At 40.7% G+C, this 16,938-nt stretch overlaps 4 protein-coding genes across 6 annotated transcripts; 1 reads left to right on the forward strand and 3 right to left on the reverse strand.

The window, feature by feature from the left end:
• Positions 1-131: 131 nt before the first annotated feature.
• On the reverse strand, positions 132-1,802 carry betaggt-II (geranylgeranyl transferase type-2 subunit beta). The gene is made up of 6 exons (XM_065481719.1): positions 1,597-1,802; positions 1,352-1,456; positions 1,091-1,291; positions 878-1,039; positions 679-823; positions 132-603 (listed from the first exon to the last, which is right to left on the reverse strand). Exons 1-6 carry the CDS (start codon positions 1,597-1,599, stop codon positions 218-220), a joined length of 1,002 nt encoding a protein of 333 aa, XP_065337791.1. The 5' UTR covers positions 1,600-1,802; the 3' UTR covers positions 132-217.
• Positions 1,803-1,829: 27 nt separating this feature from the next.
• LOC135938153 (histone H4 transcription factor-like) lies at positions 1,830-4,827 on the forward strand. Of its 2 annotated transcripts, none has more exons than XM_065481717.1 (9): positions 1,830-1,909; positions 2,305-2,660; positions 2,713-2,855; positions 2,917-3,100; positions 3,155-3,301; positions 3,603-3,801; positions 3,859-3,988; positions 4,046-4,170; positions 4,422-4,827. In XM_065481717.1, the coding sequence occupies exons 2-9, from the start codon at positions 2,342-2,344 to the stop codon at positions 4,825-4,827; spliced, it is 1,653 nt and encodes a 550-aa protein (XP_065337789.1). In that variant the 5' UTR covers positions 1,830-1,909; positions 2,305-2,341. The 2 variants fall into 2 exon arrangements, with proteins under 2 accessions (XP_065337789.1, XP_065337788.1); XM_065481716.1 differs by having other exon boundaries at positions 1,875-1,992.
• Positions 4,828-4,877: 50 nt separating this feature from the next.
• Positions 4,878-8,158, reverse strand: LOC135938156 (putative odorant-binding protein A10). Of its 2 annotated transcripts, none has more exons than XM_065481721.1 (3): positions 8,095-8,158; positions 5,436-5,664; positions 4,878-5,379 (listed from the first exon to the last, which is right to left on the reverse strand). In XM_065481721.1, exons 2-3 carry the CDS (start codon positions 5,647-5,649, stop codon positions 5,237-5,239), a joined length of 357 nt encoding a protein of 118 aa, XP_065337793.1. In that variant the 5' UTR covers positions 5,650-5,664; positions 8,095-8,158; the 3' UTR covers positions 4,878-5,236. The 2 variants fall into 2 exon arrangements, with proteins under 2 accessions (XP_065337793.1, XP_065337792.1); XM_065481720.1 differs by lacking the exon at positions 8,095-8,158 and adding an exon at positions 6,796-6,993.
• A 153-nt stretch (positions 8,159-8,311) lies between these two features.
• On the reverse strand, positions 8,312-15,278 carry LOC135938154 (calcium/calmodulin-dependent protein kinase type IV-like). The gene is made up of 9 exons (XM_065481718.1): positions 15,111-15,278; positions 11,772-11,844; positions 11,048-11,116; positions 10,811-10,966; positions 9,943-10,114; positions 9,781-9,856; positions 9,320-9,455; positions 8,820-8,963; positions 8,312-8,766 (listed from the first exon to the last, which is right to left on the reverse strand). The coding sequence occupies exons 1-9, from the start codon at positions 15,203-15,205 to the stop codon at positions 8,635-8,637; spliced, it is 1,053 nt and encodes a 350-aa protein (XP_065337790.1). The 5' UTR covers positions 15,206-15,278; the 3' UTR covers positions 8,312-8,634.
• Positions 15,279-16,938: the final 1,660 nt, after the last annotated feature.

Genomic DNA, 16,938 nt, shown 5'->3' on the forward strand with positions numbered 1-16,938 from the left:
TATAATATATGCAAAAAATTGCCTTATTTAACTAGATAGTTATAGTTTTCTCATTTTTTGTATAGCTCGCAAGATCAAAATATTTTGGAAACATTTTATTAAAGGTCTTAGAGAAAAGAACTAAAAATCAATTTGATGAATGGTTTTTATTTAGTTTCCTTGTCCATAGTCCAAGAAAAAACTATCAAAGCTTGTAAATGTGGTCAGATGAAGAGGATTAGGAAACATCCAGTCTCTGCGGGGAGAGTCTCAACTTGTTGATAACACTTTTGGGCATGCAGTAGGTAGGATCAACCACTTGCAAAGTCGATTCTCCCAAGAGTGAAAGCGCTGCCAAGCCAAAGAGTGTGTGGAATGGATCAGGCATGTTCCCTGGTCGATCAGCAAAACCGCCTTCACTGTCTTGGCAAGCAGAAATAAAGGTGCACAGCTTTTGCTTGTCAACCCAGTGCAGGCGGCCAAGCATGCTCAAAGAGGCCAACACCCACCAAGAATAGCAGACGTCAGGCAACTTTTCTGGACGCCCATTAAGCCCACCTGATGGAAGTTGTCTTTCGCAAAGCCACCAGCCCAAAGTGTCTGCGTCCACCAAATCTAAGCGACCTGGAAATGTTATACTTTTTTTAGATGGAATGAACAAATAAATTGTTAACTAGTTTTAACTCTTCAAACCCTCACCTACTACAGAAAAGTAGCCAACACAACAATATATCAAGCCTGCATGACTTTCAGAACCAGGTCGAGAACCAAAGCCGCCATCAAAGTTCATACATGAAACAACAAACTCTGTAGCTTTCTCAACATCTATATCATTCAAGCGACCCTGAAAGCAATTTTGAATTTAATATTCATTTTTCAGAAGTAAAAGTAAACGTACAATTAGAGAAAGACATGCAACAGCACAGAAAGAAAATCGAGTATCTTCTTCTCCCCATTTGTCACCAATAAAACTTCCACTTGGCTGTTGAAGGGATTTGATATAGTTCACCACCTTGTCTTGTTCTTGGTCACTCAGTTTTTCATCATAAATGCTAAGAATCTGAATTTAAATTATGCTTAATGGTTCGTCCTCACTGTGCGAATATTTTACCTGAAGCGCACTTAATGTGTAAAGCAGGTGGGGATCATGACCTGGACTTGAGCTGATCCCACCACTGACAGGGTCTTGACATGATCTCACGAATTGTAACACTTCATCTTTGTTCATTCTGTCCAGCTCTCCCATCAGTGCCATTGCTGTCAGACCCCAGTAAATGCCAGACATTCTCAAATACTCTGTCATGCAATATTCCTGAAGGATACAAAAATTATTAATATTGATATAAACGCACTTTTAAGGTTATCTAATTACATAATCTTCTTTGTTTTCTCCATATGCAGCGATATAGTCAGAATGAACTTTTAGCGTCAAAGGTTTAGCAATCACGCTGTTCAAATCAACATCCTTCTTTAGAGCCTAGAATATTAAAATAAGTTTGCTATCACTTGGAGCAGTGATCAGCTCAAAATAATCGGGGATTTGAATGAGATTATTCTAGCTAAAAGATTTAAAATATGACTTTGTTACATGCAAGGATAAATAAACAGAAAACTCACCATTATATGTATGTATGAGGAACCACCTATTTTATTCAATCTAAATTTTTGTATAAGAAGTTATTTTAAAAATTAATTTTAAATTATAAAATTAGAGGAATTTAGGGTCGTTTAACTGTTGCGTCAAATTAATTACAGCGACAGAGACAGTCAGACCTGAGCCAGACTGGCAAACGGCCTTCTGCTGCAATCATTTCCTTTAATAAATAAACAAGTGGGCGTGCCAGTTGCGTGCACAATTGCTCTTGTTTGTCTCCGTTGCTCATTGGGTCACCTGATTGAGAGCCTCGCAGACCCGCTCAAAACTCAAAAGGTAACAAGTAACAAGACAAGTGTAGCTGTAGCTGTTGGTGACCGGTGAGATTGCCGCAGCAGACACACACACACACAATTCCTGTTAGTTAATTGTTTTGCCCAACTGCACATATTATGTATGGTAAAATTACAGTTTCTGCCGCGTTACACATCTCGCCAGTTCTTATGAGAATCCCATGTTAAAGTAGGGGTAGCGAAAACTGTAGCTTTTCCATAATTTATGTTATTATGTATCTGCGGAATGCAGCGTGTAGATAACAGGCTCCCAAAGTAGATATATATTCGTACACTTTAATCCGTTTCATTTTTATTGAATTTTGAGAACTCATTTTCTTTGTTCCTTGACCATGCACCATCTAGTTGTTAAATACCTTAAATACTATTCTATTTTAGGTGACGAAAATACTGGATACAGAAAATTTAAAACAAAATGAAGCGCTCAGCCAAAGTTGCTTTCAACAACGATGATTCTTCTGAAGTCGATGACCCAGATGCGGCTCAAATAAGCAGGGAAAAAGGAAAAGAAAGTGCTCCATCTAATAGCAGCACCTGCGATGCTGAATTAAAACAAATGGACAGAAATTCCGTCAAGAAAGTAGTGGCTAATGTCAAGAAGCAGATGCTCACGTTGCACTGCCTGTGGAAAAATTGCGGCTTCAGTAATTCAGGCAATGTCAGCAAATTCGTTGACCATGTAGCCACTCACATCAGTCAGCTAGAGGTGTTTCAGTACGAAAGCGAAGAATTTTGTAAAATTTAAATTTCTGAGTCGAAAGTCTCACTAAAATAGCATTTTTACAGCTTTGTGTTACAAGTGCTTATGGGGTGAGTGTGGGGCGTTTCTGAATTCAACTCTGGAGGCTCAACTGCATGTGTATTATCACGGAGCATACCAAGAGGCAATTGAGTTTGGCACGGCAGTCATGGCACATGAAAATTTTCCAGTAAGTAAAACAGTTTTCCACCAAAGCTTAATCTCATATCTCATATAAACTAAATCCATAGCAATGCAACAGGATCAGCGGCTTCAAAGACTGTATCTCTGAAGATTTTGACACCTCCAAGAAGCCAAAGTGTCTTTGGAGTTCGTGCACACAGCCTGAATTCATTAATCCCTACAAATTCTATGAACACGTCAGTGGTCATGTTTCCAACACAGATTCTAAAGCTGAGTGCTGTGCTTGGGATTGTAAAACTATACTAAATTAATTGGTTCATTTTACTAACAAAGAACTTTCCTCAGATTGCAACAAGAAATCTCGTAGCAAAAATGACCTGCGCCGTCATGTGGTATGTCACACAATGGAGAAATGCATTGCTTGCCCCACTTGCTCTGTTTCCTATTGCTCCGTTACAAAGTTTTTTGATCACTGCGTTCGGCAGGCTAAAGGTGGGTTGGATTTTATTCACTGTTTCAAACACGAGTACAATTAATATTAACCTACTAAAATGATAGAAAATCGTCAACTTTTTTATTTATTTTGGGCTATTCATTTGTAGTGCTGTGAAATTCACAGTGTGAATATAAGACTGTTTTTTCCCAGTAATAGTTGGCTATTTTTAGACTGTTATTAGGTGCTAACTTTATGGTCATTTCATAATGGCTTTAATCGTGAATTTTTGGCTAGTTATAAGGCCTTTTCATAAAATTCAGTGCTCACAAGTTGAAATAATTATTGCCCATTTTACAGATAAACCATTTGAGTGCGACATTTGCGGTGAAAAATACCCGTCATTACGAATTTTGAAAACTCATCAGCGCTGCCACAAAAACACACTTGAGTGTCCATACTGCGATTTTACCACCAGTGGGCCTTCGCACTTATCAGAACACGTTCGTAGGAAACACCTCTCAGCCAAACCGTTCAGCTGTCAATATTGTGACTACAGGTTTGTGTTTAAAAAATTGTGTTTGTTTTACTTGATATTAACTGTGTATAATGTTAGCACCAAGACCAAAAAAAGTCTCCAAGATCATATGTACATCCACTTCTCTGATGCAGTGCGTAAGTGCACCGCTGATGGCTGTGGTTACAAATGCAGATCCTACTATAGTATGGAGAAGCACAGAGCAGAGGTACTCAATATTTGGCACGTATAACTGCATAATTATTTTATCAAATTTTTTCTCCAGAAACATGGCATTGGTATAAGATTGGGATTCAACTGTGACATGTGTTCCATGAAATTCAGGAGAGGAAAATCTCTCAGACTCCACTACGTTCGGGTGCACAAAATCACACTGTCTGAGAAAGTTGAGTGAGTAATTTATATTATTTAATTTGAGGGGGGTTCAATAAAATACGTTGCATTATTTATTTTCTTCAATGGGTACCAATGGATTCCAAAGAAATAGATGTATCTTTTTTAAATTTAAACTTTAAAGCAGGACGGTTCATTGAGAATTGCGATTAATATTGTTTTACTCACATCTGGATTTCAAATTTTGTTCAACGGTTGTAAATTTAAGGAGCTATTCTGAGCAACATTGTTTTGAAAATGATTTTCAGATACTTTCGCAAAGACGACGGCTCGCATCTAGTGCTTCCCAAAGATGTCATTGACCGTGCTGAGAAAGAACATTCATCAGGTTCACCCGCTGAAAGTGACAGCAGCATAGACTCTGAAAGTTCTCTCTTTGTCACCTACGACCAGCTTGATACAGATGGCAACGTGACCTCCAAAGTGCTGGTTGGCACGCAGTCCATGACGTACATGCCGCAAGTGCTCACTATGCCAAACAACCCTGTCGAAGAAACGTCGCAAGAGCAGCTGACCAATATGAACCCCATCCCCCTTACCATCGATTATCCACCTATGTTCATCTTTCAGAGCAGCCTCGACTCGCTCCGTAACGCAAACAAGGATGCAGCAGCCTTCCACATCATTATGCAGAAGCCCACTGAGCAGGGGTAGCTCCTGAAGTGGTGAGTACCACACAACTGTGGTTACAATAACTTTGTGAATCGATTTACAACGTTTATTGTCACTACAAAGGAAGAGTGGCAGAATGCTATTGTAATTCAAGGACCAATAATTGTTTTCTAGACATTAATTTAGAATTTGTTAGGTGGATACCGCTATTTCATCTTTATAGATGTTCCAATAAAATGTCTTGAAACTAAGAAATAACAATTTTACTTTTAAAAATATAGAATTTTTTCCCTTCTCGTTTATTAGTCTTCTCACAAGAGAGCGCTATAAATAGAGAGTATACTTAAATGCAGTGAGGCTTTCATTTTTAGAGAACGCACAATGGGAAAATTTGTCTAGTCGGCAGCGATTTCTTTGTTCAATTGGATTGTGAAAATGCAGAATACGAAAATTACGTAGATCCGAACTGACGCACGATTTTGGACCATTCCGCTGGGTGATTGCGCTGAATGTGGGAAACAACTTTCTGGATTTGCCTCTTCTCTACCGGTGTGCATTGGAAGCAAATGTTCTTGATCACCAGAGGTGCTAGTGCTGAAAATTGACGTACAAGATTAAATCATTGAAATTTAAAATGCGAAATTAACTACCTTTGAGCTTTCGTCCGACGGGGTCGCAGGGCACCTCGCCGAGGACACACTTGATTTGGCGCTTCATATATCTTGAGTCTTTTAGCGCGTTCTCCAGTGTTTGGTCCGACAAGGAGGATGGTGGTGGCACTGGCTTATCTATGGGGGCTGCCTCAGATTCGTCAGTATCCGCGAGCGCCAAAACTAGCACCACTGCCAAAACTGAGAAACGCATCGCTGATCTGAAGGCCTAAAAGTTTAAAAGGAAAAGGGATGAATAAATTACCTCTTCTTTTCCTGTGAGAGCAATAATTTTTACTGTAAATATCGTTTGCCAAATGCTAACTTCCTTTATTCTTTTGGAGACGTTTCTCCTTATTTGTACTAAAGTGAAAATTTATGTCTGCATTATGCTCAAATTAGTTAAAAGTGTTGCAATTTGGCTTGTATTTCAAAAAGATTAATATTACTGAATTTAAAATACAGTTTTATCTTGGCTTGACATTTTTAGCTAGTGGGATAAATGGTTCACTCACATATCAGAATAGTAACCCCGCGTACAATTACATATTTTACTAATCATTTCACGGTAGGAAATAAATGCCATTACTTGATTATTTTGTATAAGCGGAAAGTAATTAACACATTTTAGCAATGCTGTTGAGAAAGCTATATATAATCTACAATATTTTAAGTGTATTTGCGCAACTACGTATTCTTGAGTTTGCTCTCGCGGAGAATCCTACCTCTCGCTCTGCTCTGATTAGCTTTTAGAAACTTAAAAACGTGATACATTTACAACTCAATACCGTCGAGAAGTTTCTCGATTAAATTTGAGTTTTTAATTTAGATACTCGGCGAACCTGGCCGGCTTTTTGCGTCAATGGCTTGTCTAATAGTTAGAGGAATATACCAAAAAAATAAGGATTCGTGCAAGTGCAGTGATTTGGAAAGAACTGCGTACTTTGTGATTCATATATCAAGCAATCAGCCTCTTAATTTCAATGTCGCGTGGACACAATAGCTCGAATGGTGGAACAAATCGCTGCTTCATCACGAACGAATGCGCTACATGATAATTACTGGAGCAGCTTGTTCAAGGTAATCCCTGACTTTGCACAAACAACTCACAATACCAATGCAGTGTAAAAATTGCTTTTTGTTACACAATTTGAATTCCCAGCTACAAGAACTGCATCACCGAGATTAAAATAAACATAATTAAAATAAACACGTAATTCCACTTTGGAGATTAATAGAAAAAATTCCCCTTTTAAAAAGAAAACGTGAAATTCTGACCTCGTGTTTAAAAAACTCATTCCACCCAATGGCTATTAACAATTTTCGAGAAGTAAATATGAGCCAAAAGGCGGCGGCATACCTGCATCGTGTATTCGTCGAGGACGCGCGCGTGTGCTGCAAGCAAAGTGCACCAAAGGACTAGTCGAAGGTGGTCACAGCTACGAGACTTTGTAGGTCGCGCAACGAGCAGAGAAAGTGAGCGCGCGGCGTCGATCGAGGGGGAAAGTAATACCGTAAATATACACAACGCGTGGAGCTATGAGTGAGTATGAAGTGACGCTGGGACGCTCTGACGCTGGATGCAGCAGCTCTCTTGACGCGAGTCAGGTTGTGAAAGGCACACGGGCTATCCCAGCATTCATTTCCGCCATTCTTCCGTTTGGTACGAAAAATTGGATATGTATTCAACATCGATGCACTACGTCAGGGCCAGCTCGAGGGCCGCCGCGTGACCTTGAGCTCTGTCTATCAAGCTGAATCCGTAATTTTTCTATCTTAAAATTTAAATCCTTCTTATTCTGCATTTCGATCATTAACTAGGCTGTGCTTTATTTTTGCATTTTTTAAAAATTGTTTTAAGACTGGATCCCTGGGATTTTATAGATAAAAATATATTAGTATTCATAATTGAGACATTATCATGTATTCACAGCACAAAAACGATAGGAAATGATTGTCTTGGAAAAACCCAACTTATATCAAAGATAATTATTATTTCAACTGTGTTCAAGACCAGCTCTACCAAATCTCGAACTCGTTAGAAATTGTGCTCAGCGCCGCCTTGGATTTTCCCATTTGATCCGGTTAGCATTTTTACTCTTGCGTTATACCGTGTCATGGTTATAATGATGCAAATGGTTAACTGCTGGGGAGGTTTTGAACCGATGCACATCATTTCAGCTGTTGTGACTGACAAACGGATTGTTTCCGCTTTCCAATGTCATATTGCTGCGTGACAATGATTTTAACCTTCCATTTCGCGCCGCTGCTTTCCGCCAAACATGAAACTGCGTTCGTTAACCTTGTTGCGTCATTATGCTTGTTCAGAATATAAATGAAAAATACAAAATTATCCATCAATCGTAAAGAAATTATTTGCTTTTGGTGCCAGTCAAGAGGAAAATTTCATGAAATTTAATAATTTCATCAAATTTTTAAAAAAAAAAATTCAAGCAGCATCGATAAAATACACTTAATGCTGTTTATTTTTCACTGCAGTTTTATACTCATTTTTAGAAATGGTGACCATTTCACCCCAATTCGTCTTTTTTTCCACGCTGGCACCTGGTCCCGATCACCCTATTTTCATATGAACTGGGATTTTTGTTCTGTTTTCTAGAAGAACACCAAATATTCAATTCTAAAAATGATCACAAACCTGTGTTGCTGTTGCTAGAAACGAGGAGCTCCGTGCAACGATCTACTCTTCTGATGCACCACTAATAAAACTGAGGCACCGCTGGTGTTGAGGAATGCATTTTTTGTTCGTCTGTGCCTTTGGGAGGGTCTTTTAAAAATATAGATAGTGCCTTTTCCAGGTAAATGCACTAGCTAGCAAAGGTGGACGTGGCGAGGAGAGATCAAAAACCCTCACGTGAACATTCAAAGGAAGGCAAGTTTTAATACACAAGGTGCACAACTCTTTTTGTAGAGTCAGAAATTTAGGTACACAAGATTCCTACTCTTAACGTGCGCAAAAAAGTAGTATAGTTCTCATTGTTAGGTTTACACGTTCGTTTCTCTTTCCTTTCATAAAAATAAGAGGAACACTTCAGATTTTTACTTACAACGTAGAGCATCATGAAAAAGAACAATATATATTTTTGTTGACTCAACGAATCACACATTTTCTCCTCCTGGAAGAGTGCTAAAGCGCAGGAAATCCGTTCATCCGATTAAATTTAGAGCGCCCTTAAAACTAAGTGGACTTGGAAGAAGCTGCCTCAGCGCAAACAGAACCGTCCCCCTTCAATTCCTTCAATTCCTTCCGCGCCGCGGGCGAAACCAAGAAGAGGGCTCTCTTCGTCGCTAAAACCGCGTGCGTGGCCGCCTGAAAATATTTTTATTTTAGCCCTCTGAACGCAACGAGCTGTGCATTCTCACTCTGAATTTCCTTCTCGCGTTGAATTCCCGTAATTTCTTGATGGTGCGTGTCATGTGGAAGTCGAGAGGGGTTACACCTCTTATCCAAGGGTGTTTTGCCGCCGTGGCCGCTGTTGGCCGCTTCGTAGGGTCCACTTGGAGGAGCTGCAATAGGAAAGAAAATAATTTGATCGTATTTTACCTAAAAAGATCTACTGAGAATATTTTACTCCATAATTTTTATCTTAATTCGGGGCTTTTTGACGACCAATTATTTAATTTGGGGATTTGTATTCCTATATATGTGGTGGTGTTTATTTAATACTTTTTATTTATTATTTTTGCTAGTGTGTATCATTTACTCGACTGTAACAAAAAAAACTTTAACATTGTCTTAAGCTACCTGTTATGAGCAACAAAAGTTGTAATTAAAAGTTGTGCGCCGATGGTTTTCAATAAATAATATAAATAATAACTTTTGAATAAAGTTGCAAGTGTTTCGAGAGTTTAGGGACATATACTTGAGTTATGAGGTCTTTTGCACTGTCCGAAATGTCGTCCCACCAGGGAGAGCTGAATTCAAAAGTGCCCTCGACCACTCGGCGACAAACAGCCAGTTCGCCGGCCTCGTCCCAGAACGGTTCGTAGCCGCACAACCTAAAATCAGAATATTGCAAGTCATTTGGAAAAGCAGACGTCAGAGGACAACAAAAGAATTAAAACACGTTAGACTGGGAGCAGTTTTGCAAGTATATATTGGCTCCTTTCCTTAATCGCAGTGATGCAAATTTGAGAGGGGCAATCATTTGTTCTGTGAATAAGCTAGAAAACAAGTTCTCATTCAGTTTCGGATCGACTGAGAGTGGCAGGTTTGACACCCTGAATGCAAAACTCTCGAGCTGATGTAATGATAATCAATTATGATTTGCGCGCGCCTTCACCGATGACGTGTTCCGACTGTTAATCCATGAGAATATCTTACATAATGTACGCCACAACGCCTAAACTCCACAAGTCCACCGAGCAGTCGTAGCTCTTTTGCAAAAGCACTTCTGGCGCTGGAACATATATATTGGAATGCAAATCAGTTTCCCTTTCGTCGCGGGAGCTTCAAAGTTTTTCCGACGAACAGAAATTAAATTACCGCAGTATCCCACTGTGCCGCAGAGCGTGTTCATTCCCGGATTAGATGGCGACTGCAGCATTTTGCAGAGGCCGAAGTCCGCAAGTTTGATTTTGGAGTCATCATCGTCCGTCTCGTACAGAAGATTTTCCGGCTTGATGTCCCGATGGACAACTCCATTAGCGTGCAGGTACTGCAATATCAGATTCACTGTCACTCACTGCTGCCCTTTTCGCCCCCGCGAGCATTACTTTTCCATTCGTAAAAGCGGACCAGATCGATTATGCGTGGAGTGAAAAAAAACAGAACAACACTGGCACGAAAATATTTAAAAGTTGCTTTCAGAGCGAATTTATTGTGTGACCGGGGCCAATTTGAAAGTGAACCAAAATAACCTTCACATGCTTTTTGTGCCGGGCGGGTGCGGCATTCGGTCCTGGAGTGCTCTTTGACAGACGCGGTGACACAAAAAGTGTAAATGTTACCACAGAAAAAATTAGATTTGGGCATGAGCTAGGTTTTGAGACTCGGAACTTCAGGATCACTTAAGATTTTACTTTGGGAATTTCACATTTGCCGGTGAGAATCAAATGAAATAAATATAATTATATTTTTTAAATTTCGACACTTATTTAAAAGCTATTTAAGTGCCGCTATTTTAATAGCTGCGCCTCATAAAAAACTCATTGCGCATACACATGAGGTAATTAGGCCCAATTAATTGCACTCTCGTCTCTACTAAGAAGGCATAATCGACCCCGAAAGTGCTGACATCACACATTCGAAATAGCTTCCCCATAACGAGTGGAGCCCCGAGGGAGATTTTCGCGCCTGATGTGACCCAGTTGTTCGGCCAGCGAAATGTCACGACGGCGATTAATTCACACACCTGGAGGGCGTCGAGGATCTGCCTGAGGGCGCTGGCCGCGTCCAGTTCGCTGTAGTGGCCGCGCTCAACGATCCGCTCGAACAGCTCGCCGCCAGTGACCAGCTCGAGCACCAGTTGGATCTCGGTGATCGTCTCGAACACCTCCCGCAAGCCGATCTGCCAACGAGAGGGAAAAGCGAGAAAACTGCGTTAGTTTGGGACGATGCGAGTGCGTATTCGTTTTTCAGCGAAACTCACTATGTTGGGGTGACGCAGCTTGAACAGCACGCCGATCTCGGCTTGCGCCGCGCGCCGGTTCAGTCCCGACTGCAAATGATGAAATATGTAATCAATCAAATCTATTCAATTCTCGGACGGCATCGAGTTAATTCTTAATGAGGATGTGCGTGATCTAATAATTTTCATTGAGTTTGCTTAACGAGTTGTTAAATGTCGAGCAGAGGAAACAAGAATATAGAGCTGTAAGTGCGAACTGGCGCACGAATAAAAGCTCTTAATTTCCCACTTTTGAATCCCTAATATCATTTTTAGTTTGGAGTGTTTAATTATATATGCTGGGATGATAGTTTGAATTATTGGATAGCTGTTGATAAGAATTTAAATAGACCTTTTCAATATATGCTATTTATTTATTTTTCTTTGAACCAGTTCTGAATAATTAATTGATTTCAAGTTTTATGATGAAAATTTTCATCATCATGAATGGGAGTGGGTAGACAACAAAAATATGATACTCTATACAATCCCCTCAATAAACATGACGGTGGTTTATTTTCAAAGGCTTAATTTTTCAAGTGAAAAAATATTAATATTTTAACATTTCTTGCTCTTTAAATTCATGCAGACAAAGATTGTTTCCACGATAAAATTAAGTGGGCACACCACACACTATCGTCTCGACAGCCATTTCATAAGAATTTTAACTGCTGATGCAAACACACTAAATTCATTGTTAACCTACCTTTCTGAACACCTTACACGCCCATTCTGTCCTCCCTTTGTGCAGACATCTGTACACTGTGGATGATGCACCCCTGCAAGTGCAAAAAGCTCACTGTCAGATCTAGATTTCTCGTTCGAGGATGAAGGTATCTTAACCCGAATCCCGTGTAACGCGCTTTACTGATTATTGTCGTTGCACCACTACTCGCACATCAAAAAAGTCTCATCAATGCCGAATGCACTGTTTTTACGTTGGGCAGCTCAATCTATTCTCTCGGCGCTTTTGTAATGTCAAGAGGTGCAATAAACTATCTCTACGGAGTGGCTTAATCATCAGCGATTGCATGATAGCGGCGGTGCATAAGGCCTTGCCTTTGTCTTAAATTGGAATATTGCTTGGATACAGCCCCGCGGCTCGCTTTTTTCCCCCGGCCTGAGCCGTGGCATCTCTTGCGCAACGCAAGCAAGGGTATACAAGCCCGTTCCTCTCGCATTTAATTCACAAGTCAGCACCAAAAGGAATTCTACGCACTTTGCCCTCTCTCTTTGAAAAAAGATCCGTCCCCATTGCCGCGAATATATGCGTCAGCGTGTGTGAGAGCACACGGTTATTGCGAAGCACTTTTTTGTGCGCGCGCCTGAAAAGACAGGCGACCCGCTCGGCATGTGGTTTGGAAATTCGCTCAAAGCAGCAGCAGCACCGCAGCCCACGGAGATGCAAAGTACGATAACGAGCGAGACGCACACTGAATGAGACAGTGAGAGCCTGTCCCGCGAGAGTCAATTAAGCTCGCGCCTTTTCTTATCGGCCACGCTACCTTTCTTGCGAAAATGTCAAAAGGTGGCTCACTCACGGTATTTCAGCCAGCAAAATTCCCATTGTTAAATTATTCAACCACAAACACAATCATTAGCATTTTGATCAGTGCACAGCACATATTTAAATTTGAATAAATGATATGTAAATTACTCGCCTCTATAGGGAATTAAATTAAAATAAGAAACATTTCTTAATGCATCTCCTCTACGCTGATTTAAAACCACGATATGCCGGTTTAAGTGAACAAGTGAGGAGAAAAGTTATCTCTCAATGCTCTGGTAATGGATTCGCTTTAATTCACCCATCCCGGTTTAAAATCTGTACAGAGAAGGGCAATTAACTATTTTTTCATATTTGAATTCTTTAACTGTATATAACCACAAAGTTTCCTGCAAAAAAAACTCAACTCATTACGAAGTAAGCCGAGAAACAGCGGCTCAAAGTACTCAAAAGGAAGCTTTTGAGGCTTTTGAGGTTTTACACTGATTGAAAATACGAGCAAACTTAAATATCGTCCCTTGAGTGGATCGTGACTCACAAAAAGAGCAAACTGCGTATTTTATTAGCCTCGCCTGGGCATTAATTCCGCGTGCCTGCCCTCTCGCTCGGACTACATACATATTTTTTATGCGTCAACACCTGAAGCGGCTCATTTGCTTTTCAATTAAATTTAACGCAACTCATCAAGTATGAATGCACACCTGATTTGTAATTTAGCAGACAGCTATATAGATCACGAGACCTGGAGCAATTCTGAATGAGCTGTTTGCGCCGACGAGCATGTGCTCAATTATTGTGATTACAGACGGGCTTCACTCTTCTAATTAGACTCATTTTTCTCGGTGCGAAAGGCGATCGTGGAGCAAGAATAAATGCCATTTTCCCACAGGTCGTATGCAAAAAAGCGTGATGCATTCGGCCGCTTCGAAGGGAAAGATTTTGTAGCAGCCCGAAAATCTAGTTCACGCTTATTGTTAGTCTGCCGTTTTGATAATTGAAAATTTACTGCCGTGTTTTGCCATCGCAACAAGTGGTACATGTGCGTAGTGTTATGTACGGGAATTACATATGTAAAGCGCCGAGTGAATTCTAGCTGGAATAAAAGTGTCAAGACAAGGTCTGCGGGTCGTAAATTAAGCGGCCGCTCTTGTTTTAATTGCGCCAAGGCTCCCATTGTGCGCGCGCGTCCATTCAGCCGCGTTTGGTGCCCTGAGCACTTCTTCCACTTGCTCGAGGAAATTGCATTGTTGGTTATGCAACCACTCTCGCGTTCTCGCTGTAGTTCTCGGAAGATATTGCGATTCCAGTCGCGGAGTTTACAATGTTATCGGGCTGATTTTATTATTCCCTACCTGGCTGCCGTATTTATTGCACCAGCATGATGGAAATTCCTATTTCGGAATCTAGGCCAATTAAAAGGAACACCGTGTGTATTATGGGCTGGAGGGGAATCGATATTAATTAATTACTGGTGCTAATGTGGGCATTAACTGCAAACCGGAATGTGCTTATTGAATTATTTTTCAATTAAACGTGCTTGATGGGCGTGTTTCTGCAACTTGTAAAATCTCCAGGCCTTTTATTAATTAACTCCGATCGCTTTATAATCCTAATAGCACTTTATGAGCGTCATAACAATCGATAAAGCTAAAGAATAATTGCATTTATTTCCCTGTTGTTGTTATTAATACTAATATAATTTTAGTTTGACGTTCTAAAGTAGATTTTAAACTACTAAATACAAATTTTTTTGAATAAACTGACGTCAAACAAACACTGAGAATAGCTCTGGCAAAATAATGGCAACCCTCTTCAATGAAGCGTTCGCAATTTAGAATGATTGTTTGTGTCAGCTAAATATTGTGCCATCCAGACAAACAATGCGCGCACTCCTTTGTTTACACTCGAGAATGGCCCCGCGTTTGCCCAAAAAAGCAGTGTCAGCACCTGTGAACTACTGCAAAACAAACAAGCCACCCTCACTGTATCGTGTTTATTTTCGATTTCAATGCTGAAAATACAATTCCTCGCGCAACCATGTGATGAGCTTGCACGGCGGACATCGCTGTTGCGCGTCGTATTTGATTGTTCAATACCGAAAAACTTGTGGGGCTTTGAGGCTTTTCCAGTGTCAATCCCCATTAACCTTCAAACCTAGCACCAGTCAATCAATCCAACTTTCCTCAGGCTAGAAAATTCCGATGTGAATTGGCGCAAAGCAATAGCGCCGATATCATATTCTAACGGGCTTCGCTGCAATTGCTTCGCCTCTTCCAGTACACGCAGAAGGCACAAAAATTTAATCACGAGCAAAAAGGAAAAACACTTCATCATTTAATTATTGTTAATGCATTCTGCTCCGACAGTTCATTAATTAATTCCTGAGCAAACAATGCAGAAAACAGCAATTATCTCCAATTCAAATCTTTTATTGTAAAATTATCGTCTCACTATCAGTAACAATGCGACCCTCAATCCCACCTTTATCGCAACGTGTGGAAAATTACTGTAGAAAATAAAAAAATTGATATAATATACCTTCCAATAATATCACCAAGTTTGTACTCTTGCTCCAGCAGCCTCTCCTTCTCGGACTCTGCGATCCAGAAGACGTCGTCTTCCTGCTGATTCATGTCGGCGGGTGTTCACCCTTGGTTGAGTCGCAGGCCACCGTCTGTTGACGACTGGAGAGGCCGGCGCTCGGCTCGACCGTGTTCCCCACGCCAGCGAGCGGCACGCCAAAACAGATCGCCGCCGCGGTGGGTGTGACGCAATCGCCGTCGCCGCCGAACTGAATGAGCATCGACCCGGGCCTTCGAAGGACTGATGTTGCCAGTGCATCTCCCGCGATACCCTTGCACCTTGCAGTCCTTGCACAACGATGCGCGCCGCAATGCACCAAAGTCCGCCACCCCTGATGAGCTGACCCCAATTCGCGTCGCAGCGGCCATTAGAATTGGCCGGCGACACTCTTTCAAACTTTTCTGCCTTTCAACTACGTGGTTGCGGAATTACTGCATGACAAAATCACGGGGGTTCGTGTTTGCTCCTATATTTAGCTTGCCGTTTTTGATCTTGTGCAAACTTTGCGGAGATTTTCGCAAAGTTTGATTGTCTTTTTACGAGTTTTTTTTACAGTTAACCTTAAGCAAAGTCGACTTAAAATCGATCCCTGAGATTAGTTTTTAAAGAGACAAAAAATGTTTTAAATTATAGACAACATTTAGAAGATTTTTTGCAAGGTCAAGACTACATGCAAAAGGTTGATAAGTTTTTTTTTGATAAGAATCAACTGATTAAAGAATGCCTAGCAAATTAATGGAATGGTAAAACTTTGTTTACTTTACACAACGCAATTAAAACAAAGCGAAGATTCATTCAACATAAAGCTTGCAAACAACATTTTGTGGCGTCGTATTTAGTGATGTAAAAAATACTATCGGTTCAGATTGACCCCGCGCAAAAGAGATAACAGAGCTCGCAGTAACTTTATACAGAAGGGACGTAAAAAGTTTATTGATTACTCTAAAATCCTTCAGTGCTTGCCAAGGATTTCGTGATTTAAATCGCAAATTTTAGCAGTTATCTGCAGGAAAGCTGAAATTTGGCCCTGGTCCAAGCTGCAGTCACATCGCATTAAAAAAAAGCACAAACAATAACTTGCGCTCCACCAAAGAGTGTGACGCAGTTGCTGGTTTGCCAAAATTAAATCAATCTATTCCTTTCGCAGCTTACAAGCGTTGGATTGCCACTTTGGGCCCGTTGCGAAACGTGTAGAATTGTGTGCAGATATCAACCCATCACATCACAACGTGGTGACATCATTTCTGACAGTGAACACGCATGCATGCACGGGTGGTAATAAATTTCGCGAAATAGAAATTTACGCAATGTAGACGCATAAAGCAGTTGGTAGGTCCCTTGTGAGAGCAAGAAAAATTCCAATTATGTCACATTTAGCTCCATTTACACTCGAGGGAGGCTGTACTCTTCCTGAAGATTTCCCCTGGGAACAAGGAAGTCTCAATTCGATTTCTCGCCTCACTTGACCCTCTTCCGCAGGCTAAATCTGGGCGTAAATGGTTATTATCTCGCTGATTCATTTCCTGGACTATTATTTATATTTGAAATTCACAGTCAATACGCTCAAAACAAATAGCTGTTCTATTTTGGCTCACCAGCGGGTTTTTAAAACTAATTATCGCTTTTCTGATAAGAAACTATCGCTTCTGCTGCTGGACTGCTGATAAAAGCGCGTTTTTACTTCAAAATCCTAGTTTCACTTTTCCCTGCTTGCAGGCAAGGTTGAGCAAATAATCGCACCGGCGGAGATAATGGGACTAACGATTTGTTTTCTTGTGCGCGG

Source organism: Cloeon dipterum, chromosome 2, assembly GCF_949628265.1.
Source record: "Cloeon dipterum chromosome 2, ieCloDipt1.1, whole genome shotgun sequence".
Taxonomy (NCBI): Eukaryota; Metazoa; Arthropoda; class Insecta; order Ephemeroptera; family Baetidae; genus Cloeon; species Cloeon dipterum.

Coding starts and splice junctions, on each gene's coding strand:
- betaggt-II (XM_065481719.1), bottom strand. Junction 1,040..1,090: donor ACACATTAAGTGCGCTTCAG/GTAAAATATTCG, acceptor ATTTAAATTCAG/ATTCTTAGCATTTATGATGA. Junction 604..678: donor TGGCTACTTTTCTGTAGTAG/GTGAGGGTTTGA, acceptor TAACATTTCCAG/GTCGCTTAGATTTGGTGGAC.
- LOC135938153 (XM_065481717.1), top strand. CDS start 2,342: ATGAAGCGCTCAGCCAAAGTTGCTTTCAACAACGATGATTCTTCTGAA. Junction 3,802..3,858: donor TGTCAATATTGTGACTACAG/GTTTGTGTTTAA, acceptor GTATAATGTTAG/CACCAAGACCAAAAAAAGTC. Junction 4,171..4,421: donor ACACTGTCTGAGAAAGTTGA/GTGAGTAATTTA, acceptor AATGATTTTCAG/ATACTTTCGCAAAGACGACG.
- LOC135938156 (XM_065481720.1), bottom strand. Junction 5,380..5,435: donor CGTCGGACGAAAGCTCAAAG/GTAGTTAATTTC, acceptor GTCAATTTTCAG/CACTAGCACCTCTGGTGATC.
- LOC135938154 (XM_065481718.1), bottom strand. CDS start 15,205: ATGAATCAGCAGGAAGACGACGTCTTCTGGATCGCAGAGTCCGAGAAG. Junction 11,117..11,771: donor CGTGTAAGGTGTTCAGAAAG/GTAGGTTAACAA, acceptor CATCATTTGCAG/TCGGGACTGAACCGGCGCGC. Junction 8,767..8,819: donor ACGCGAGAAGGAAATTCAGA/GTGAGAATGCAC, acceptor AAATATTTTCAG/GCGGCCACGCACGCGGTTTT.